We start from the raw sequence: 25,988 nt of genomic DNA on the forward strand, positions 1-25,988 counted from the left end.
TTTGTATTTTTTTCCTTTCTCTGTGCAAAAAGATTGTGGTAGATTTATTAGTTCAAGGAAAACATTTTGGCCAGGCTTTGTATTTTTTAGAATAAGGAGATTGCAGCTAGCTTACCTCACAAGAAGTACAGGTAGGCCATAGAATACACATTAAACACACAATATTTCAGTACCCTGGAAACTTTTTCAGGTAAGTGTATACAAAAGAGAATTCTACTCACCAATTTTTTTTCTACAACTAAAAAACTCCCCCACGGGACAAAAAATATTACACAATGTTTTGTTTGTCTTCTTTGTCTTCAATGCTATGGCATACCTGTACATCTTCTAAGGTAAGCTATAGCTGCTATTCTTTTATTTTAATTATCAAATATAGGTGTAAATGATTGATATTGGAATAAAATTCTACAATTCCATCTTATATTTGTTAGCAAAAGAAATTTAAGCATTCATGTTTCCCATCAAAAACCAATACTGATAGTAATAATGGATTTTATTTAAAGATAAGCGAGTATAACTAATCGTAATCGAATTAGAGTCTTGAAGGCTTTTAGCTTACAGAATTTGTTTCTATGCCTGTAAGCCCCTGAGTGTAAATTTTTATGCAATTTTGCTGAACATTTTAATCAGTCACACAATCACATTTCCTTGAAATGATACATAATTTAATAATAATGATGATTTGATGACAATATGATCTAATTACAAATGAAAATAGTGAAATAGAATTAACACCAAATAGCAAGCATAAATTATGTATTATTCAACCTTTTACATTCAAAGAGAGACAAAATATGCATAGATGAGAGACGTGATATGCCTCATTCATGGTTATTAGTTTTAAAACCTCAATATATATCTTTCAAATTAACATTTTTGCTGAAGGACTGGTTCTTATCTATTTCTGAAAGACTGTTTTGCCTTTTTTAATGTATAGTCATATGTTGAATTGTTTGAATTGTATAAAATATAAAGTCTAGTTTGTTCTTTTGTTTTGAGAAGAACGCATGCTAATTTTATTTTGTTGAGTAAAAACTATTTTTCATTGAATTTTATTACTGACATCGTCTATGATATTACCAGGGGTAAATAGCATATAACGATGACATTCTTATGGAGTATAACAATTACAATAAAATCCTTTCTCCTCTGCGGTCTTCTGTGAGAAGTCTAACCCACCAAAATCACTATAGTTCTTCCGATTTCATCACTTTTTCCACTATTATTGTATCTGGGTCATAAACCTCAGTCATCTGGTAATGAATATAAGCATTGAATATGTTTCTTGGGCTAAAAAACATATAATGACCTCATCTTGCTTGCGGCGGGAGATTTAAAGGTTTAGCAAATTTAAAAAACACAGTGAAACATACACGTCAGTACAAAGCTACAAATGGTGTTGTTCTGTTCACAAATTAAATTATGTCAGTAAGTGGCGAGGAGCCTTGATACAATGAACTAAAGATTTATACGCGAAAACGGCATACAATGAACTAAAGATTTATACGCGAAAACGGCTCTTGCTTGAAAAACCACCCTCGTATTTCATAATTTCATTCAGTAAATTTAAAGAAGCAAATTTTCCTCTTCCACTCCATCTCCCATTGCAAACGCAAAGCAAGGTTATAACAGCAATAAGTATGTTACAAATACAGTAAACGCCATACGAAGGACGGGTACTCTGATAGTTACTGATATCTGTTGTATTCAACAACAGGGTGTCCACAAACAATTTGTCATTAATTTCCATGACTTCCCATGACTATCCATGAGCATTTACCTATTTAGTATTTTCTGCAAAATATCATGTCTAGGCAGTATTATTTGTGTGTGTTTTATATTATAGATTTTGAGTAAAGTTCGTGAGTCATGGAAATCATTTACAACATTTACAACAATTTAAGCATAGTTTCATTTTTGTGTGTCAAATAGTTTTTGAGCAATGATTTTTCAATTATTGTAATGTAATTTTTTTAAAGTAATTACCATAATTTAAATTTTTTCTGGGTTGGACCCACAAAAATTGTGTAATACCCATATTATGGTAGAATTCTTAAACACTGCTTTTGTAGTAAATGTTATTGGCTTTCGTTTTATCACAAAGCCAAGTCACTAACAAGACTACAAGATCGCGCCACTAATCCTACACTCATATTTGGGTTAAATATGCACATAGTGGTGCTTAAATAATTGATTGATTGTGGAAATAGTAGGATTTAATTTGGCATTTGTTTACTTCATACTAGGTAAGTTATCAATATTTCTTTAAAAAAAACACACCTTTTTACTCTCCCTGGAGCAGAAACCTAAGTACTCATTAAAATGAATGTAATAAAAAAAAACATTAACCTGACTATTTTAGGGGAATATTTTTGTGAAAATCCAACCAAGTAATTAAATTCTCTTAGTCTGCAGGTTTGCTGCGGCAGGGGTATTGTGTTTTATTACTACTACCTTAGAATTGGTGTTTATTTATTTTAAGCTACTACTATTATGGATTCGCTGAAGCAGTGACTTCGCTGCATTAATGTATACTAGAAGTTGTCCAGTGGTTGAAAGCTTGAACAATAATATGTAAAGTAGACTTCTCTATTTTCACCCCACGCTGTAAATAAAACATGTGATTGGAATTTCTTCCATTTGTTTTGATTTTCTGTTCATATTTCGTTTCTATTTCCTCACCTGCATACAAACCCACAAGGCCCAATTTTAATTTTTTTTTTAATTTTATATTCATTTTTTTGTGCTTATTTTTGAACCTATGATAAAAAGGTATTTTGCACATCTAGAGGCAAATATCTTTCTAACAGTATGCGTAGATTTTCCCCTGCGATGCACACAAGCTGGGATAAAAGGGTTTAAAGAAACATGCTTGTGTATTAATGTATAGATTCAGATTGTTACGTTTTTGAAGAGACTGTAGGAAAAGGGTGTAACACATTATTGCAAAGATAAATAAATAAAGCAGTTTGTTTTGACATGATCAAAAATGTAAACAAAGCATCTGATCAGCTGTTATGATCTTTATATCGTGCCCACCCGACTTTCGATTGAGAGAGTTTAAAGGCTCATATTCGGTTGACTTGGTTATTCTTTCGAAAAAGTGATGATTCCTTTCGATTCCTCATACGATCGAGGCTCAATACATCGTTTCTTAGCACTTTTGAGATGAAAAATGTTATGTTTAAAATCTTTTTAACGCACTAGATTTTGCCCCTGCAGTAAGCCTAACACTTTTCGGAAGGAATAAGTAAATAGCTCTAGCACTTTTCGGAAAATAAGGCCCTGTCCTAGCTGGACTGCAAGAGCGACGTGCGACGCGACCGTTGGCCTCTGCTGTCGGCGTCAAAATGTGTGTCCACACTGTGCGGCACGACAAGGCGACGCATCATGGAATGGGGCAGCTTTTTTGGTGCTGATCTGCCACGTCGCCGATATAGCGCTACCAAATACAAACATGTTTGTATCTTGAAGCGCTTGTAGCGCGACCGACAAGAGCAACGCCGCTGTTGCTGCTCAGCTAGGACACTCCCTTTACTTAACACGTGTTTGTATCTGTCGCTGTTGTCGGTCGTGTCGGTCGCACCGCTCTTGCCGTCCAGCTACGACGGGGCCTAACATCAAACTTTTCTAGCACCAAAAGGGTTAATGAAAACCATCACTATTGTACAACAGTTTGGCAAATGGTTATAAAACTAATCACAATAATCAGTCACTCAACCACCTTTTCTTGACATGTGACCAATAATGATGATCTGAGGAAAATATAATCTAACTACAAATGAAAATTTGTGAAATTGAATTAAAACCAAATAACAAGCATAAATATTGTATTATTCAACCTTAAGAGTAAAATTTGAAACAAAATCAATTACAATAACACTAGGCAACTAATAAATTGTTTTGACAAAATGGAATGTATATATTCTAAAATAAATAGGAAACTTTATCTATATACAAAAATTAGGATAGGAACAATATCTTCGATTAGAAATACTTAAAATAAAATAGAAATATCTTAATGAGACCACACCGGTATAACAGTCTAGAATATTCACATATCATTGAAAAACACTTTCATAGGCTATTATCTACTAAAATCAACCATATTAGAAAAATATATAACAGAATACAGTCGTAAAGTTGATCACTGAAATATCATTGGAAACGTAGTGAACCCTCTGGATTTGAGAGTATGTTCATGAGCAGTCTTCATATTCGGTTCTCCACGTTCCAAACAGTGTAAAAGAAATGTTTCATTGTTCCCAGCTCTGAAACACACACAGATATGTTGCATAGAATTAAAAGTTGTTTTTAAAATTCATACATGCTTGGTTTAACAGTCGGCATATTTGACGGAAATAAGTCATTTACATTATAATCTATCGATGGTGATTCAACTACGTTAATTTTTATTCAAAACTAGCAATAAATTTAACATGGGAACGAAATGTCTAGTACTATCAATAGTCAAAGATAACAGTGGAGACTTTGAATATCACTCACCGGGAAGGTTTGGCCTGTGTCAGTAGTGATTTGGGAGATAACAACCAGCAGCTCCCTCGGACTGGAAACTGCGTTTGATGCTGACATGGGGAAACTGTTGTCGCCACTGAACAATCACCGACTCTTGAATTTGGTCACAGAAACTCAGGTCTAACAGTTGTAGTTGTGGAAACATACATAGGAACCTATAGACAAGAGAGTGATTACATTTGATGCTGCTATTGACACAGAATGTCTAGCAAGACATGAAAATGAAATCTTACGACAGTTCCAGGTATTCATGGTTTTAAGTTTAAAATTTGACTGATTATTTCATGTAATAACAACCTTCATAAAATTTACAAAACAATAGTCTATCAGTTTATACCAACAGTTTATGAGCACTCTGCATTAGGCTATTGGCGATTCCGAATTTCGTCCGGCGTCCCATACAATATTCCCTTACCATTCAATCATTCACAGACTTTCTGGTCATCAAAATTCACATAAGATTTCCTGTTTTCCAGGTTTGCCAGTTAGACATCCTGTGATGCCATTGTAAAATCCTAGAATATCTGATTACAGTATTTTAGGCCCAACCAACAGTTGTTTTACTGATTTTGAAGGTCATTCGTTTGAGGATGGGAACTGATTCCAGATTTTGAACCATGATGAACATTTTGGTTTATCAGTAAGCCTAAGTGGAAATGTCCACAATAATCCCTAAATTAAGTCTTTTTTTTAACTGAAAGGGTGAATGCCAATGGTTTTGGCATCTGTGCCACCTTCATCAGATCCTTGTCAAGAAAAACTGATTTGGTTGTGTAGAATATCTCCAGGGTCTTTCTTTGAGGCTTTATAAATATCATTCTGAATGACCAAATAAGTTCTGAATCTAATAAATTATTCGACAGTCTGCTCAAACTACAACAATGAAAACAAAGTGATTTGAGGGTCTCCAGGCCCGTTTTTGACCATGTCAGCGCCCTAGGCACAACTAATAGTAGCGCCCCTTTGCAATATATAACAGGGTGACCACCAACCGGGAAATCCGGAAACTAAGCGTGAATTTTTTTAAACCAGGAATTATGTGTTAATTTTCTACCTGGAATTGTCAATTTACAACAGTGACGTTTCCGTGACCACGGGAGACGGGAGGCAATAATATGTCTCCACAAGGCCTCGAGGGATGATCAGAACTTTGCCGCGATCGCATGAGATGATAATAATATCTAAACGACCGCGGGATATGATCATGATTTTACCGCGATCGCGCAATACGATAATGAGATCCACAGAGGATAATCAGAATATAGCCGCGATCGCATGATACGATGATAATGTCTAAACGACCATGGGATATGATCATGATTTTACCGCGATCGCGCGAGACTATGATAATGACTAAATGACCGCGGGATATGATCATGGTCCACACAACCACGGAAAACAGTCAGAAATTTGCCAAGACGATAATGATATCCACATAACTGCGGGATATTATTAACATTTTACCGTAATCGCGGGAGACAATTACGATGTCTTCACGACAGCGGGAGACGATTACGATGAATCACGACAGCGCGGAGACGATTACGATGTCTTCACGATCGCGGGAGATGATTACGATGTCTTCACGACCGAGGGAGACGATTATATGATGTCTTCACGACAGCGGGGGACGATTGCGATGTCTACAGGATCGCGGGAGTTACAATAATGATGTCTACTCTACACGGCTGCGAGGGATGATCAGAATTTTACCGCAATCGCGTAAGATGATGATAATGTCCACTCAACCACGGGAAAAGATTACAATTTTGCCTCATTCGCGGTAGACGGTGATAATCTCATCACGACCGCGGGATGTGTTCATATATTGCCGCGATCAAGGAAGACGATAATTATGTCCACACATCCGCTGGAAATAGTCAGAACTTTGACGCGATCGCGGGAGACGGACGATGACGACGTATATACAACCGCGGTAAATAATTAACATCTTGCCGCAATTGTGGGAGACTGTTAAGGTGTCTTCACGGCCGCAAGGGATTATCAGTTTACCGCGATCGCATGCAAAAACGGCCACAATTTTTTTTCTTTTTTCCAATTTTTTGGCGCCCCAAAAAAAGCCAATTGCCTCGCGCCCTAGGCACGTGCCTACCTTGCCTATTCGGTAAATCGGCCCTGAGGGTCTCCTTCAAACCAAACTACAGTCCTGACATGTCAACCGAGTATAACTTACCTGTGGCCACAGTAGTTGTAAAATTTTAATCTTCAGGTTATGTTTTTTGTTGTGTTGTATATTTTATGTATTTTTGTCGTAAGTTATTGTGAGCGTGTTATGTTTTGACGAGCTCAACATGAAAGAAGCTTGTTAATCTTCTTCAAAGATGGTCGCCAAAACAGTTGTAATCTCCCCTTAGAGGATGTTAATGAATCACTAGAGAAAATCAATGTACAATAACCTCTTACTTATATGTTCAAGGGTAGGCAACACAAAAATAAAATTACAAGCCTATAGATCTTACCTGAGACAGATATCCGCAGTGATGCTTCTGACTCCCAACAGATCTACTTGCCTCAGCTGTCTACAATGAGTGAGGAATGGCTCCAAGTCTCGGTCCATGATGCCTCGTAGAGCCGCCATGAACAGCTTTTGTAGTCGAGGACATCCAACAGCTAGTGCCGTTAGACAGTCACCCGGTACACTCACTCCCAGACTGTAAACAACACGTCACCATCAGTTAGCTATTAAAAACCAGCTTGATCAACCCTTTAGCAGGTAAAAAGACACTGCTACGTTTTATGCTTGATGCAACCCAGTAAGTGTTAGCATCTGATAATATACAGTCGTAAAGTTGATCACTTAAATATCATTGGAAACGTAGTGAACCCTCTGGATTTGAGAGTATGTTCATGAGCAGTCTTCATATTCGGTTCTCCACGTTCCAAACAGTGTAAAAGAAATGTTTCATTGTTCCCAGCTCTGAAACACACACAGATATGTTGCATAGAATTAAAAGTTGTTTTTAAAATTCATACATGCTTGGTTTAACAGTCGGCATATTTGACGGGAATAAGTCAAATCACATACATACATTATAATTATAATACATTATAATCTATCGATGGTGATTCAACTACGTTAATTTTTATTCAAAACTAGCAATACATTTAACATGGGAACGAAATGTCTTTAACTAATATTAATATATTTTTGTGTATTGAATAAGTTGTGCAATAGAATAGCAAACAAGTTTAGTTAGATTTCTTACAAGTACATTGTGGATATTGCACAATATTTTGAGAGGTGGTATTTATCGTTAAACAATAATAATGACGTCAAAAATATCAACAGTTTTGGTTAAGTTACAAGTTATGAACTTTGAAATTTTCAATCATATTTTGGAACCGAAACATTTTCAAAGTTTTGATGGTTTTGTGATTTGGTTTTGATATATTATCTCTAACACTCAGTTGACTCACCACCATCCAAAGTCCACTTCCTCCAGCATGCTGCAGCGACTGATAGCTCTGACACCCACTGGAGTCAGACTGTAGGTCTTCCAGAAGTCTACAGTGACTAGCTGCAGGTTGTACGTACCTAGAGCCTGGGCGACCTCATCCATACTGGACACTCTGACACACGAACCTGCCAATCAAACATCGTCACAAACGTCTCAGAACCTTAGGACAGATTAGGTTAGTTCAACTCTTACTAGCACCTAAGATAGGCCAAAGAGAAATTCGTCTAAAACTATTTCTTGTACCTCTTGACATGTTTAAAGTCATCACATGGATCTGTTGTTAAAGCGTAAATAAGAATTATGTAACTAAACAGTAGTCTGACTAATCCAAAACACATGTTGTACTAAATAATAATTATTGTTTTATAAATAGAAACAAAACTATATAAATTTTGAAATCCAGGAAAAAGGCTCTGAACTGTACTTTGTTTTTTGAATGGGACCTGAAAATTTGGAGTAATCACCATAAGCCTATGGCCAAGAGTCCATTCATTTAAGGAGTGTTTTCGGATTTCTTTTAAGGTAGTCGTGTAGACTAACTCGTATAGACAATCTGCAATCTCGGAAGACAATCGTTGTTGGGATTGTGGGAAAGATCAAAATTTTGAGACCACGCGAGCAATATAAAACCCACATTTTATTTAAATCCTTGAAAATATATTTAGTTTGTTGATGCAAATACTATTGCATTTTTGGCTAAACTGAAGGGGTCCAGTCTCAATTGAAATAATAAATTTATTTTATCTTTTTATTTAACAAAGATCTTTCAAAATGAAAAATCAGTTACAGAAAATCAAGACATACATTGATTAGCTTATCTGTAGCCTACTATTATAAAGATAATTTATACAAAAAACTTTTTAGGCTATGCTACAGTACATAAAAAAGAGAAAATATTAGTTGAAGTTAGTGTGTACTGTAATTACCATGGGAGGGATCAATCGGAAAGCGAGCGAGGCAACGGTAACTGTCCACTGTGGTAACAGGGTGTAATGGAGATAACGACATGGTTCTAATACTGTAATATAGATAATGTTCACAAACAACTAACTGTTCATTATTTTAAGAATTACCCTATCTTTAATTATACAGTTGTAGATTTTAAGATGACAGCAATTAAAGTACTGTAACTTAATAACTACTGTTGTAGATTTCTTTGAATAGACATTGATTGACCACGGCTTTGAAACCTTTATTTAGGTTAGTCAGGGTTTTACCATATCCTAAAAAGTCTGCATCTCCCATTTCTGGATCAAAAGTCAAAAGAAAGCAATTTGTTTTGATTCATCATTCATGACTACAGATGTTACCTAGATTGATGTGTTTGAGCATAGGTGATGCCTTGAGTATACTGATGAGCGGCTGCATTTCTATACTTGTCCTGTACAAGTCCAACCTTTCCAATGTTGATGTTGAAGCAAGACTGTTGAAACCGTCACCAGTTATGTGTGAACAATTGCGAAGGGTCAGTTCTGTAACATGTAAACATTACTATTGACTACGTGATTAATGAGAAACCAACTATGTGTTATACTTTAACAGTTAGCATTAAAAATTTGACACACAGCAGTTAAATAGAGTTGACCATATCTAACAGATTATTGCAGATATTTTTCATCACAATTGATAAAAAAAAAAAAATTTCACAACATTCTCTCTTTGAGATTTGAAACCTGTAGCCTAGACAGACTACAAGAATCACTCCAGCAGTAAAAGGTATTTAAACCACTATTAAAAGTATACATAATATCACCTATACATAATTAGAGCAACTTCTGACAATGTTTACCTTATAACCTCTTCTTATGCTCAGTAATACCATAGACCAGGGGTCTCCAACCTACGGCTCGCGAACAGATATCATCCGGCTCACGAAGGCCTACTGAGAAATAATTATTTTTATGTAATTGTTATAAATATTTTGCGGCCTCAGCAATATCGTGGTCGTCACTCACAGGAGGGGCAACACTAGTAAGTAAATGTTGCTGTCTCGGTAATAACGTAAATCGTCATCCGCAATCGCGGCTACACTCGTAAGTAAATGTTGTTGTCTTTGTAATAACGTGTTCGTCATTCGTGATTGCAGCAACACTCGTGAGCATGTTTTGCGGCCTCGGAAATGCCGTGGTCGTCTCTCTTGGTAGCGGCAACATCCATAAGTAAATGTTGCTGTCTCGGTAATAACGTGTTCCTCATTTGTGATCGCGGCAACACTCACAAGCTATTTTTTATGATAAGATTTTTTATTTGGCTTAACAAGGTTTTAAATAACTGGAATAACAAGAAACAAAATGTAAAATAACACAGCCCTAGAGGCACAGGATGAAATTAACTTTAAAATTGTCTTCAACTGATCCATAAGGATGATCAATCTACAAAGAGTGTATGTTTAATCTATGGTAATACATCTCCTTCAGCTCAGTAATAAACGATTGGTTTCTCAAAATACCCAATGAAAGCGTGGCCTACCTTTGATTTTCCTGCAGGTGGAGGCGATTGTTTTTATGATGGAATCATCCACAAACCTACAGCAGTCCAACCTGAGGTGAGTTAACTGCTTTCCGCTCGTCTTGATGAATCTAAAACGTAGTTAGTTTTATTTGTTGGTCAAGCTTGTAAGTAATATCTAGGCCTAGTTGATTTTTTTTAAATGATTAAATTATTCATTTCCTAAATTTTTTATAACGTCTGTACATTGATAATACAAAATTATACAAATCACATAAACTTATACATTGTACAACAAATATACTCTCAATATACAGTAATGCAGCAAAGTACAATTTAATCAGGCTACAATTTAACTTACAGTATAAATTGACACACTTACTGTACAACATTAGATGAGGTTATGAGATCGTAGCTGCCGCACCATGATAGGTCGAGTTTAGTCAAATGTTGACATCTGAGAGACAGAACTTCCAGCGTGTCGTCCGTGACGCAGTGCCAATATGGCTGCAAACAAACGATAGTGATATAGTACATTACATTACTAGTTTGGAAAATAGATGTTTATCTAACAAGTACCGTAAAGACATTTTGAACAAGTAACGTACAATATGTATTGCCATAATAACTAAGCTGCCGTACAAAACTGTCAAAATGACCTAGCGATTTAAGGGCTTAACGATCACTATGCCTACTCATCTATCTGAGAAGTTACATTTTTGTCATAGTGAACATGTCCAGCTTTCGTAGTACCATTGTGAACATCTGTCAAAACAAATCATATCCTGGAAATATCCCAAATAAAATGTAATCCAATCCTGATGATTAAGGGTATTTTTTCCCAAAAAATTTCTTAAATTTCAGGATCCGTTCATCTTTAGTACGTTGACTTTTGAAAAAATTTACATTGTTAAAGTTTTTTTGTTGTAAGGGCAGAATTTACCTACCTTTCCTGAGAAAACTTAGAACCCAGAACTTTTAGATACACATGGCCACATTACATTTTTCATAAATTCACTCTCTGAAAGTGCTGAGCTAGGACTAACTTTTAGTTTATAAAACTTTTATAGGAATTCATCCTCATAAGCTCTATTTTTCCCAAGTGGATTTTTAAGCTGAACTCTTTATTTTATTTTTTTCATTGGTACGTGACATGAAAAACTATCGATGACCAAACTCACCCTGAGATTGACTTGAGTGTAAAGCAGTGAATCAGTTGCTAATGAGTGAAAGTGACGATTAACTTTGGCACATTGACAGAGTGAAGGCAAGTCTAGGTAGCCAAACACATGCAGGGTGGTTTCATCCTGAAAAAAATCATTAGTTGTAAAATCAGTTAATATCTTTAAAACGTTAGCAGTAGAGGTGGGAGTTATGGAATAGGATAAATAAATAATACTATTACTGAAGTAAGAATACTGTTATTTTTTTTATGAACTGTTTGCACGAACAAGTGACAAAAAACAATTGTCAAAATATTAAAATAATATTATTGTTTCACCTATTACAGAAAGCTAAATAACCTACTACATTGGACAGACTGATAGATGATTTATTTAAGACCAGGTATAAAGAACGCGCTATAAAGAAACCAAATCCTGTCTCAAATTATCCAGAACACATTCAACAGTATTGCCACGAATATTCTGAAATCAATAGTTTAGAAATACTCCATATTGACACTTGGCAGCAAAGGTCACAAATTAATTGTATTGACAATTCCACATCTACACTAGTACAGCTAAAGAACAGAACTTAATCATTAATTCCCAGACTAATTCAGCAGCCAACCCAGTTTTTGGGGAAATCTAAATAATACAAATCAAACAGGACAAGGTATAATTTGAGCTTTGTTGGTACACGTGTTATCAGATGACTCCATCCAGCCCATGCAGTAAAAAGGCTTGTTAGTCGGTCGTCAGTTTTTAGCCGTACACGTAATGTTTTCCTGTAGTGTCCGTGTCTTGTGTTGTATGTATTATTTATAAAACTTTTGACGCAATGGTAATGAAGAAACCACGTACATATTATAAATATTACAAATTTAAATGTGTAAATAGTGACTCAGTTTAGTGTATGATGACTAAGCACAAGCACGATGGAGTTATCTCTGTAACTGCCATAGTGCTGAATTAATCAGGATTGCGAAGACTGTAAGTAGCCTTTTTATATTTATTAAACGCAATCTGCCACACTGAATAATCATATCGTGATCATCTCCAGAAATTGCAAGGACATCATCGTAGTATACTGTGATTGCAGCAGCATTGAGAGCAACTGTTTCAATTGTGAAGAAATAATTATTATTGTCTTCTGCGATTGCAGTAAAATGGAGAGCATCTCCCTCGATCGTGGAGACGTTATCAAAACGTATCCCACAACCTCAGGGAAATTGAGGGCATCTCCCGCAATGGGGAAGACATCGATCATTACCATGGTCACGGAAAAATTATTGCATAGCAACTGGTTAATTAAAACCACCAATTAATTCCTAGGTTTGGGTAAAAAAGGTAAAACCAACAACCAGCAAAATAGGACCCATTCCTACTTTTAATAAATTAAATGAAAAATTATTTATTTACACGGGCAAAGTTAGGGCCACATGGTCATCTTTCTTGCACTTAACCTGTACATAAATATGATACAAATATTTTAACAATCAATTTACAATACAATAAAATGCCAGACTAAAGAAATAGGTTATAATCAGTAACTACAAACCGGTAGACAGCCAAAAGGTCCACTGTTGGCCTTGTTGATGGCCTCCACAGCTCCCGTGAGTACAGCCGCAGTGTCTTCCAACTCACGCAGTAGTTGTCTGTAGTCCTCGGCCAGGAACTGGTTCAGAGTGTTCCCTAAATCCACCTAAACACAGATAACATAGTACTATAGACAATAATCAAGAGGCTGATTCAATTGAGGTTGACAGAGAGTGAAAGCATTTCCCAATAGCCAAAAAAGAGAAATAACTTATAATATGTACCTTATGTAATAATATGTAACTTATAATATGGTTAAGACGAGATACATAGTTTTTATCTGGATGTGGGGCACTAAAGTTTTGGTAGATAATAGATAAGTATCATTGACTCTAGATAAAAAGAAGACATCAAACCACCAACAGTCGTCATGTACTCACGCAACATGGACCTCCCCAGAATTAAATATTTCCACTCCTATAACACTAAAAGACCTACTAACTTCAGTCTTCCGAGTCACCATTTAACGCAATTTGGCCCAAAACCCTCCTGTATTAGATGAAAAGTCATAAACTGCCAAACAACCTAAAGAATCAAACAGGAAACAAACTGACACAACAACTTCGGGATTGGCTGGTAGAACAACCTGTTTACTCGATGAAATAGTTTTTTTGACCAATTGTACAATTATAATAAATTGTATCTTTGTAAAAAAAAAACTGCCTATATTTTTGTGACTCCATTGATCATCTTTAAGAAATCATAAATAAAAATGACAACTAAATTGTCTATTATTCAAAATAAAAATAAATGTTAAGAGTGAGAGTTAAGCTAGCTTACCTAAGAAAATTGAAGTGTAGGGGCTAAAATATTACATAACAATATTACATTCTGTGACAATCAACAATCTGCGTTTGTATTTATCGTTTCCAATTAGCTCCTCAACTCTTTCTCAGATAAGACCCTTAAAAAGATTCCCAGACATTTGGCTTTTTTGAATATTCCAAATAAAAAGGGTTAGCAGTCTACAAATTAATTAAACTTTAAAGTAATACCTGAGGCGGAATGGAATGTATATTGAGATCCATAATTTTCTTTGTTATGTCTCCTGTCTCCTTGTCGACTTTCTCTTCTGTGTCGGAGGTGGGGGGGATCGGTTTCTTGGTGCCAACCAATAGCAGAGCGTCAATCTCTGTGTAATAGTCCAACTTGGAATGGTCAAACTCCAATCTCAGCATCCTGGCAAAACATACAAGACAATTAAACCTCTCAGCAATCCAACTTTAATTACCTTTAAAATATTTAAAAAATGTAATAACCTTTAGATATTGTAATTTCAAGAATTTCAATAAAACTCTTTTCACGTTTATCTAGGTTTATGCATTTGACTATTATTAGGATTAGATATTTCATCCCAATGTTAAATTTATCGCCAGTTTTTTTTTATCAATGTGGACACAGTTGAATCGAGCCACTGACTGTTGGCACTGATGTAAATTATTGATTTCTGTAGGATATGCAATATTTGTAATAGGGATGGACGAGATTGGATTTTTAGTTCGAGACGAGACGAGACGAGATTTTTTATTTCTCATAAAATTTCGAGACGAGATCGAGACGGGATTTCCCTTCTCATACACAACGGGAAATGAACGTTCAAAATTTTTACCTGATTTTGTAACATTGTTAGATGACTGTTTAAATACAAGAATAATGATAATAGGCAAGAATATTTACAATCTTTTATTAAAAAACATCAGCATAACATTTTTTTATTAATCACGCCTAACTTATTAAAAATGCCTACGATTAGGAAACATAGTGATATCAGTTAGGATAGAGTTCAACTTATCCTAAAATAAAATAAATCATAAAATAAAAGCAATATTAATTTTTATAAAATAGTTACTTGTTTTGAATTTTTATAGTAATAAAACATTTCTCACACTGCTTACACTTTACAAAACTTCTCAAATGTTATTAAAGTAATATTATTAAAATAATTAAAGTAATATTTACATTTAAAGAATTAATTAAATAAGAACGCCTTCACAAAGTAAACGCAACTACAACACGCTCCTGTATTGCGGGTATTGCATTGACTTTCTGCAGGCGTTTTTAATTTTTTTTTTTTTTTTTAAATTCCCGTCTCGGTAAAAATCTCGGCCAAAAAGAAATCTCGTCTCGTGTAACGAGATTTAAAATTTCCCGAAATTTCGAGACTTGACCATCCCTAATTTGTAATCAAGTTGTACTGATAAGATGACTTATTGTAAGCATCTTAGTAGAATCTTTTAATTAAGTCAGATCAACTATCACAGTAAGAAAATTAAGGCAGAAAATAGAATTTTAGACAGTAGCACATTCTGTAAGTAGTTCATTTAACTACTTTTTTTTATGTACAAGAGCGGTTTTATTGATGGGACTTCAGTATCTATGGTTATATCCCTCTTCCCGTTTGCTGCATAAGAATATACAACAACAGTACGACGACTACATATGCCTGTATTGGACATAGGTTCTTGATGGCCTGTATAGCACCAATTTTTAACGCCAAAAATGGTTGCTTCATTTTAAGCATTTTAGTTGGAATTTTAAGCAGGTATTTACACTATTTTATTATTTTGGCTTATGCCTTAACAAGTAGAACTGTCCGTCTGATTTGCGATATAAGATTATGTACAAAGTTAAAGAGCGTTTTGCAGGTCCTGACTTTCTACCCTTTGAATTGCATGGCTTTCAGGACCCTCAGCATGGTGAGCGTGGAATGGAGTAAAGCTGTTTGGAAACTCCTTGGTCTATATAGCAAATATGTAATCTAAAATGGTGTAAGTTACATTGCTCTGACAAGTGATACTTTGTTAGCAGTACACTACTATAGCTCTGGACTGTTTGAGTCCATAATAAACATTCAATGTAATTTGGTTGGATCCACCAATTTCGTTGAAGAACACAAATAACCACATGATGTAAATACGTTAAAAATTGAAAAACTGAACACTATTAAATTAAATTAGTTACTCATGTACAGCAGAAGATGAGTCATGACTACATGTCAATGCCGGGTGGATGACACAATATCCCTCTCCTCATCTTCTACAACTTTGAATTTTTTAAATGATTATCTCTGTCTGCTGATGCTGATAGCTTCATAGCTTTATTGCAAATTATGTTACTCGAAAAATAACTTGTCATCGAATACAAATTTAGGATTTTCTTTACTCAACAATTACACACTAAAGGTCGTACGTATTCCGTATTCTTTCATTGTGTTCATGTAACTTTATTGCATAAGTGGTAAATGTGTATAGTTTTGGGTTGAATCGTTGAATCAATTAAACCAAAACCGTTGACATAGGCAGTCGTGGAATGTTTATTGGTAAATGTTCTTTGAAGTGTTTTGAAAAGGAGCTCAAGGTTTGGCCAATATTAAAGGAAGGGCGATCTAATAAATGTGATAGTTTATTTTAAGAATAATCTGTTAGGTATTTACTCAATTATTTTACTAAGCTTTCAGGTTTTTTTATAAACCAACAGGAAAATAACAACTCGAAATTGCACCAACCCAAAAAAAGGAATTATCGTACTTAAACTTCCCTTTTCAGATTACTAGAGATTAAACTTTTTATTCGTTAGAATGCTTAAAATGTTGACTTTGCAAGTATAATATTGCAAAAATTATACTTGCACCGGACCGCCCTCCTACATTGGGGGGGTATTCCATACCACCCGAACCCCTTGGCAATTGTGACCTGGCTGGCCTAAGATATTTAAATCTGGCCCTTTTGTGAAAAGGTTTGGAGACCTCTGATCTAGAGTTTATTAATCCATAAAACCTGGTTATTATAACCATTCATTCAAACAGACCTGGTGGGAAAGTCGATGGTGGTGATTGGTGGAGAGAAGATATGAGGTTTGTGTCCGACGACTCTCGCCTCCCCCTCCCACAGTAGCACCCAGTGTATCCGACCTCTTCCCTCCCCTCCACCAGCTGCCCAGATACGTACCACAGAGCCAGGGTTGTATGTCTCATACACACTCACTCTGGATGGAAACACAGGCTCGTCAAACGTCACATCTAGAACATACAAAACACATTAAATCTGACCCCTCCGAAACCTATAGCTCTTATAAAAAAATGTGTAATCTAACTTCAGATATTATTTCCTCATTTAAAAAATAATGGCTTGATACTAAAAAAACTTGTATAACAGTTGCCATAGAACAAAACTCCACTGATTGATTTATTTCTGTTGTATTTAGCATAAGAACCAATTTATGCTACCGTCTTTCGAATGTTTAAGAAAGGCAAAACACAATCACAGTACCCAAAAATAATGAACAATTCCTATCCTACATATTAAAATTTGCGATCAACTACTTCAAATTCCAATTTCAAATATATTTATAAATTATATTACAAAAGCTTGGCCTAGCCAAGTTTACAAAACTTTTTGGCGAGTCCATTTCATGTATGAAAAGTAACAAACAAATTTTTAATTTTTTCCCCCTTTTTTCATTACAAAGGTGTATCTAAAACTACTGGTTCCATGGCAGTTTGTGGCAGGCACTTATCTTCAAACAGACTTCACTTTTAAATTAGTTACTTTTGAGTAATGGCTTTTAGGAGCTATGTACAGGCCCACTTTTATAAACGGGCAGACTGGGCATTTTATGCCCAGGGGCGCCGGAGGTTCTGGGGCGCCCACTAGGTGCCCTACAACCACCGCCTGCCCGCACTAGGAAAAAAGGGGGCACTGCTTTTGGGTTTGCCCAGGGCTCCACTGACCCTTAACACTGCCCTGGCTATGTAAGCATTAAAAGAATTTCCTTATCAACCCTTTTAAATTGATTAGGCTACACAACATTATTTACTAGTTCCAAGCATCCTTGGCAGTTATGGTTGATATAATTTTTTGTTACTCGACATTATTTAGGATTAACGACTCAAAGCGCAACTATTGTAAAATAAGATGGATTGAAATCGCTTTATTTCATCCAAAGAATAGACCCAAAGTTAAAACGATAACCAGCAGTTTGAAACATTATCCATTATTTAAAACTCCAATAAAAATCACTCAACCGATAAAAGAAGAATTAACTATTACTATTATGCAACATTTAGCAAACAAGTAGGCCTCAAGGGTTAAAACACAGGAAATCGTTCACATTCAGAAACAAACATGTAACACATCATGCAAGCTTGATTACATCACGAACATATTTTAGGATCCAATGTTTAGACAGTGAACCCCTACAAAAGCTAGGGAAGACCTACAAAACTAGCAACTTCGAGGTTGGATGTGATGAAACAATATCAAACATGACGAGTTTGGGAAAATATTGTAAACATGGAAAATACCTCAACCGATATCTTAAATCAGCCCATAAGACTGCAAACTAGTTCTGAGAACTAAAGCGTCATAAACATAATCAAACTACTAATGAGTGTTGACGATTTTGCCTCGTTAGAGTCAACCGAGAAGATAAGTGTTCAAAAAGGAAACTTTACTTACCGATAAAATCATGACTTATAATTTTTCCATAGTTTTGAACCATGAATTCCTTTCTTTTTGACGGAGCTTCATTCCACCAGTTTCCATATGTACGCTGAAAAAATTTAAACTAATAGTCATTTAGCTTACACTCGCTCCCCCTCTGCCAAGATTGTATAGAAACCAAAGAACTATACCTACTACATTGTATAGTATTTTAGTACAAGTAGAATAGTTTTTTGTTGGTAACAGAACAAGTGGTCATACTAGAGCTATGTGACATGGAGTGTTTGGTTTCTAAATAAACAAACTAGTGACATTTTCTAATTAAAATAAAGTCAGGCCATCTTTAGGCTGTTTTGGTTCCATACTTTTATTGAAAGAAGAGTTTTGTTTATAGCATTAAAATGTGTTAGGCCTAAACATAAAATTTCTTGCATATGTGACTTTATGCAGTTTTACTTCTTTCCTTTCAGGTGGAAAGAACAGTACAGTAGGTACCTATACTTCATTCCTAGGGCGTCAAGTAACTCTTTTGAACCTGAGGTCAAGTTTCTAAACGAAGGCTTCGGCAAATGAGCGAGGGTTGAAAAGATACTTTTTACCACACTAAGATGTTTTTAGCTGTTTTACAAACGTTAATTGGAGGCTGAAAGATACGTTTTTGCTGTCCTTGCCAGCTGTCATTGTCATTTGGGGACCGAGCAGGTTTTTACATCCTTAGGGCCGAAAATCAGCTGTTCGCTTATTTACTTAAAACAATTATGTATGGTACAGTATATTAAATACACAAGCAGTTTTATTGCACTGCCTAAAACTATTTATTATTACTAGTGCACCTGTTGCTCGAATTTGAGTAATTGCAAAGTATTACAGGCGGTATTTAAAAACGAATAACAGTCATAGTTTCCAATGACTTACGTACTTAAAAGAGTCAACTCAAAGATCATTTTGTAATCAATTACTCCACTCCAGTTATCGAAACTGAAAACAAACGGTCACTCCACTCCAGTTATCAAAACTGAAAACGAACTCACTCTGAAAACTCGCTCTTGTGTGTATCATGTGTTTACTATGAACAGCTGTTTTACTATGCAATTAATACAAATTATTTGTCTGTTTAAGTAAACAAAATATTTGAATCTTAATAAGAAATACATTGGGGTTTTGATGGCCTGTGGGGCAAAGCCCGAGGACTTTTATTTCAGGAATTAAAGAAAGGGAGCGTCTACACAAAAAATACTTAATTTTGACACATCTTTTGTAAAAATCCGTCCATTATTAACAGTGGAGTAGTGTTTCGTAGAAATCGCCTTCATGGTTGTGGGCATTTATTGTACCGGTATATATTTTCTCAATTTTGTATTGTGTGGTGAAAAATAGTGTTGTTACCACGGGTCGAAAGGGTTTTGCAGCACTCTATTGTCATTGTCTCAAACTTAAAAATTATCTCAAGCCAGCAAAACTTCATTTTCGGCCCGAGGTACCAAATATGCTATTTTGCTTGCGTGATAAACTATATTTTCCGTCTGGGTATTGCAACGTTTAACAAACTAGTTTAGTAAAAAAAAAAAATACTTTTCATGTTAAGACATATGGTTGTTATTTCAAAGCAGGTTACAAGTAGCCTTTTACAAGTATTAAAAAGCTCTACAAACACTTCCAACTTGTTTTCAATGTTGCTAATGAAAACAAGCAGCTGTTTAGTAAGTGATTACCTAAATCATTTTGTCATTTACGATTGTGTTGGTGTACAGAACATTATAGGCTATTATCCTTATGTAGAACTATTGATAAGAATGCTATAAAGCTACAAACGGTTAAATCAATCAATACATGATCAATCAATTAATTTTGATACATGTGATTGCTTACAATCGATGCTTAAACTTACTAACTGAGTTTAGACTATAACAACTGACTTTTACTCTCCCGGAACTAAAAAGTCTTTTTATTCCCTAGGGATTAAAAGACCTACTTTAGACCCGCAACCCATGTATTTAAAATGGTTGTTTTTGTTGCAGTGTGAAGAAAAAGACTTTTAATGTTATTGACATCAAAGATTAATTGTAAGTTCAGCCTTATAAACTATTAACAAATCACACTATGATAAGCTTATATTCCATATCTAGACATTTTGAGATTAATTAACCATGTCATGTTATGAGATAAGAACAAGGCCTATGTTTCTGGTTTCCTGTTAAGATTTTGACCTAATAACATACTTAAATTTTTTAGATTACCGTAGGCCTACTGTACCTATTTATTTTTCTGAGTAAAACATTAATTTATAATTTTCAAACAGTTTTAAATTGATTTGATTATATAGGTATTCTCACAAAAACTCTCTCAAACAGGAAATTCTATTTTACTTTTGAGTAGCCTAGTTAAGTATTGTCTGTGAATGTGTTAGCAGGGCTACATGAACTAGGCCTATTAATTGACATTGTAGGTCTACTGTTTTAATAAAAATTAAATTAATAGCCTTTAATGAAAACTTGTTAAAAACCTTGTGTTCTAAGTTTTAGTACCTAAGCTTTGGTCTAACTACATATTAGCTCAAAACAATATGACTAAGTACAATACAACAAATTGTTTAACTACAAAGAGCAGAACTCACGCTCAACACAAGTAGGCTAACTCGTTTTTTAATTCTGAATAAGTAAGAAAATATTATTTTAACCACTATTGGCCTAAATTGTTCACCATATTTACTTTAAATCCCTTTGATTGGGGATCCCTTTCTGGTCGCAGCCAGAAGCAGAAGCAAGCTAAATTAAATGAGTGGAAGAAAATGTTCAAATCTTATCAGAATAGAGGATAACTCCAACAACATAAGAGCATGGGTTCCAAGGTGGTAATTATTTAAAATTTACCGTACTTACACTGGGATATGATGTAATTTAGATAGTATGTCTACTTACCTACAGTATTTTTAACGCTGAATCCAAAAATGCAATCAGTTTAGGTCGGAGAGATTCCTAAGTGGCCGTACAGTTAAATAATTAATATTAAGCTTCAATTTTGTTGATTTATTAACATATTTGTGGTATGGACGAGTCCAAGTTCTAGTGGCGACTAACACTAAAAGGGGTGGAAGGTTTGTGGAGTGGAAACAACTGTCAGTTGTTTACATTCGATACTAAACAGACAAAACCACACACGATGCCATGAGAGCAAAATCAGAGTTAATGCAATAACTAGATTTTTAAAAGAAAATGGACTTTGGTGCTGTTTAGAAAATACAATAAATCAACTACGATACATAAACTATTAATCACATGAACATAAATGATAAAACAAAATAGAATTTATTCACGTAAAATATCAGTAATAGAAGCTAGGCCACTGCCGACATGATCATCGTCCTCATTCCAATCCTCAACTATTGACTTGTTAATGAACGTGCCCATAGTGCATAATCCCATTGTGTCTAAAAGTGAAAACGTGCCACAGTGCATAATTTAATGTATCAGCAACTAATAAATGATAATACATAATCTAATCTAACCTAACCCAACCCAACCTTAATATATATTAATGTTTAAATCGCATTTTATGTCAGAATAGGCATGTGAGGAAGATAGGTCGGACTTTATGCGGATTCGTGACTATATTAAATCCTTTGAAGTGAGGTTAGATTAGGTAAGTTAAAGGTTAGGTTATAATGAACCGACTCATTAATTTATGCAGCTTCCAGACTGTTTTTGCACTATTTAATTGTGCAAGAACAGTCTGGAAGTTGCATAAATTAATGAGTCGGTTCATTATAACCTAACCTAGGTACCTTCCTGATCTAACCTCACTTCAAAACACTTAATACAGTCGCGAATCCGCATAAAACCCGACCTACCTTCCTCACATGCCTAAATAAGAACTGATTATTTGGTTTCAAAACTAATTGATTTGATTTCATTCCGCATTAGATCAAGTATAGCCTAAACAGTTGTTTGCTCTTCTCACTCAGTACGGACACGGACCCGTCCAGACCACGCCATATTACAATGGTAATGGTATTACTCTCCCGGAACTAAAGTCTTTTTATTCCCTAGGGATTAAAAGACCTACTTTAGACCCGCAACCCATGTATTTAAAATGGTTGTTTTTGTTGCAGTGTGAAGAGCAACAGTGTGTTGGATAATTGAGCGGTAGGCCTACTACTGAATGTAATGACCTTCAGTAGTACCGCTCAATTATCCTTAGATTCGTAATCCTAACCTTCGTTTTACGGCCACTATGGCTACTTAGGAATCTCCCCGACAAAAACTGATTGCATTTTTGGATTCAGCGTTAAAAATACTGTAAGTAGGTAGACATATAAAAATTACATCATATCCCAGTGTAAATACAGTAAATATTTGCCTCCAAGGTATTGCATTTTTGGATTCAGCGTTAAAAATACTGTAAGTAGACATATAACAATTACATCATATCCCAGTGTGTAAATACAGTAAATATTTGCCTCCAAGGTATGTGGTTAGTGCTGACATAGTGATGGACTAAACTAAGCTAACCTCAAAGATCAATGCAAGTTAAAAGTGTGCACAATTACTAAAAAACATTCCACGTCTGCCTAACTTATATCAACCATAACAACTTATATGGGAAATATTGGCTATGAATTATTATTATTATTTAAAATGTATAAACTTAACCATACATAAAACATACTCCCTTAGTAGATTTCTCATCCTTATGGAACGGCTGAAGACAATTTTATTGTTAGTTCTGTAGGTAGAGGTCGTGTTTTGATTACAATTTATTTCCCGTTATTACAGTGGGTAATTTAAAACCTCATTTAACCAAAGAATACGATCGAATCATAAACAATAACTTGTCCCCAAGTTAATAGGCCTAACCAAACAGTAAAGCTAAAGCACATATCAAGAAATGAACTCTAAAATAATAGAAACAAAATTTTGTCGAAGGTTAAAATTACGAATCTAAGGTTCATTGAGCTATAGGCCTACTGATGGTAATATGGCATGGTCTGGATGGGTCAGTATGTGCACTGAGGACTGAGTGAGGAGGAGAGCAAACAGCTGTTTATACTCGACTTAATGCAGAATTAAATCAATTTGTTTTGAAACCAAATAATCAGTTCTTATTTAGGCATGTGAGGAAGGTAGGTCGGGTTTTATGCGGATTCGTGATTGTAGGCTATTAAGTGTTTTGAAGTGAGGTTAGATTAGGAAGGTAAAGGTTAGGTTATAATGAATTTATGCAACTTCCAGACTGTTTTTGCACAATTAAATAGTGGGTGAAACACAATGAAATAACGATATCAAAAATGTGATTAAGCCAAACCACAAATAGGTGAATAACACAACAAAACTAAAGCTCGATATTAATTATTTAACTGACGGCCACTTAGGTAAGTTAACTTAGGCTACTTAGGAATCTCTCCGAAAAAACTGATTGCATTTTTGGATTCAGCGTGAAAAATACTGTAAGTAGACATCTAAAGATTACACGATATCGCGTTGTTGATATATCAAATAATTACCAATTCGATATATCGTTTGGTTAGTTAGGTTTTAAAACCTTTCTTTAACTAACCAAACGATACCGGTAGGCCTACCTAATCGATATAGGCTATTGATAGATATTACTCATTCGGTTGTTAGTGCCAACAGGTATGGAAGTGTACCCGAGTTGGCCTTTGCAGGCCGGACAAAATCTTTCCACAGGCTAGATGCGCCTGCGGCTGTAAGTTAGAGACCCCCACTGCTTTACTATTGCCTTTACTATTGCTATGAAGTTGGGCCAGACCTCAGTTTAGGCTGGATTTATAGGTAGGCCTACTTGTGTATCAAACATGAAAGTAGCCTATCGATTAAGTAGCTAGTTGCATAAATAAAAGGATTAAACCTAAGTGCCACCCTAAAATTCTAGGTTCACTTAAACTTACCATGACAAATGCCTGTGGAAAATCACCATAGTCTGGAAATTTACTTGGCTTTCCCGTGATATTATACGCAGTGTATGAAATACTTATGTCACTCCCATATTGCGAACTAAAATCGAGTACATCTTGGACATACTGTTCTATGAATGTAATTTCAGAACTCTCAGTGTCTTCTTTTAGTGAGTTTTCTATCATCGATAACCTTACATCAACCATTATAAATGTGTTTGCAACTCTTAGCTAAATCCTTGAATAAATATCTGCGTAAAAATGTTTGTTTAACTCAATATTAACACGAGAAACTAACTACAAAATTATCACTTCACCACTCAACACAACAAACACAGCAAGCAATGCAAGCATCATCATAGATCTCGGCAGAACACATTAATGGCTGCTGAAAGAATATTATTATTTTGCTCTTCTACTTCTTGGTTTATTTTGACAATCGGAATCGGTCTCGGACAGCCGCCAATCCGCCAGACCCAGAAGCCAGGTTAAAACCATCAGCTGGTAGAAGCAAGCTGCATACATAAAAAAAATAATAAGTAGAGTTGAGCAAAATACTATGTTTAGTTAAAATCGTTATAAAATATAGGTTCTTTAAAGCACATTGGCAATAAAACTTCGTAAATTTTGACTTTAATTGAAGTATAATAATAGATTCAAAATATTCAGAGGTTGGGTAATTTCTAAGCAAATTCTCCTATATAGGGAAGAAACTGCAGTATTACTTTAGTTGGCACGGCACGGAAATACCCTACTATTTCTTTTTCATTTTGATGTCACCAACCAGAAGCCAAAAACACTATTCCTTAAAATGTGTATATATATATATATAAGTGCGTGTGTGTCAGGGAAAACGATGACTCGAGTAAATTTTAGTCTGATCACAGGTAAGTGAGAAACAGAGGGTACATTTCAACGGTACACTTAAGTGTTGTCTACTTAAGTGGTGTTTAGCATCAGTCGTACCCTCCCGCTCTCCTTTGCCCCCTCACCATCACCTTCTATAGAGAGGATGACTACAGCGCTGACGTTCACTTTGTATGAAGAGAAGACCCTGTGCGCTACAACAGCTCTGTACAAAAATGCTATGTGGCATCGCCGTTCCGGCTCTTCCTTGCTCGTTTCAAGTACATTATTCCACCCCAACATAACAGAGCTAACAGCTATAAATATGCACGGTTTTCCCATAACCTTTTATCCTCTGTATCCGTACTTCTCTGTGATCTGATTTTGAGTCCGTGCACCAGCAAGATCGAATAATGGGAAAGAGTGTTAGGGAATTCATATATATGCTTCTAAAAATTATTTTAAATTTTTAGCCTTAAAACAATGAAATATTTAATTTTTCAGTTTTATAACGACCATTGTGTCGACTGTAGAGCTACAAAAATTAACAGTTTGTAAATTGGTGCAT

General features: G+C 35.2%; 1 protein-coding gene across 1 annotated transcript; it reads right to left on the bottom strand.

The window, feature by feature from the left end:
- Positions 1–3,813: 3,813 nt before the first annotated feature.
- Positions 3,814–24,932, bottom strand: LOC129004357 (F-box/LRR-repeat protein 4). Its single transcript, XM_054432923.1, has 13 exons — positions 24,569–24,932; positions 18,679–18,772; positions 17,030–17,240; positions 14,218–14,401; positions 13,185–13,328; positions 11,645–11,770; positions 10,846–10,970; positions 10,485–10,594; positions 9,326–9,487; positions 7,975–8,140; positions 7,017–7,208; positions 4,507–4,691; positions 3,814–4,271 (listed from the first exon to the last, which is right to left on the bottom strand). Exons 1-12 carry the CDS (start codon positions 24,779–24,781, stop codon positions 4,526–4,528), a joined length of 1,893 nt encoding a protein of 630 aa, XP_054288898.1. The 5' UTR covers positions 24,782–24,932; the 3' UTR covers positions 3,814–4,271; positions 4,507–4,525.
- Positions 24,933–25,988: the final 1,056 nt, after the last annotated feature.

The sequence above is a fragment of the Macrosteles quadrilineatus genome, unplaced genomic scaffold, assembly GCF_028750875.1.
Source record: "Macrosteles quadrilineatus isolate MER2022 unplaced genomic scaffold, UCM_ALF_1.0 Scaffold_9__3_contigs__length_116548681, whole genome shotgun sequence".
NCBI classification, from domain to species: Eukaryota; Metazoa; Arthropoda; class Insecta; order Hemiptera; family Cicadellidae; genus Macrosteles; species Macrosteles quadrilineatus.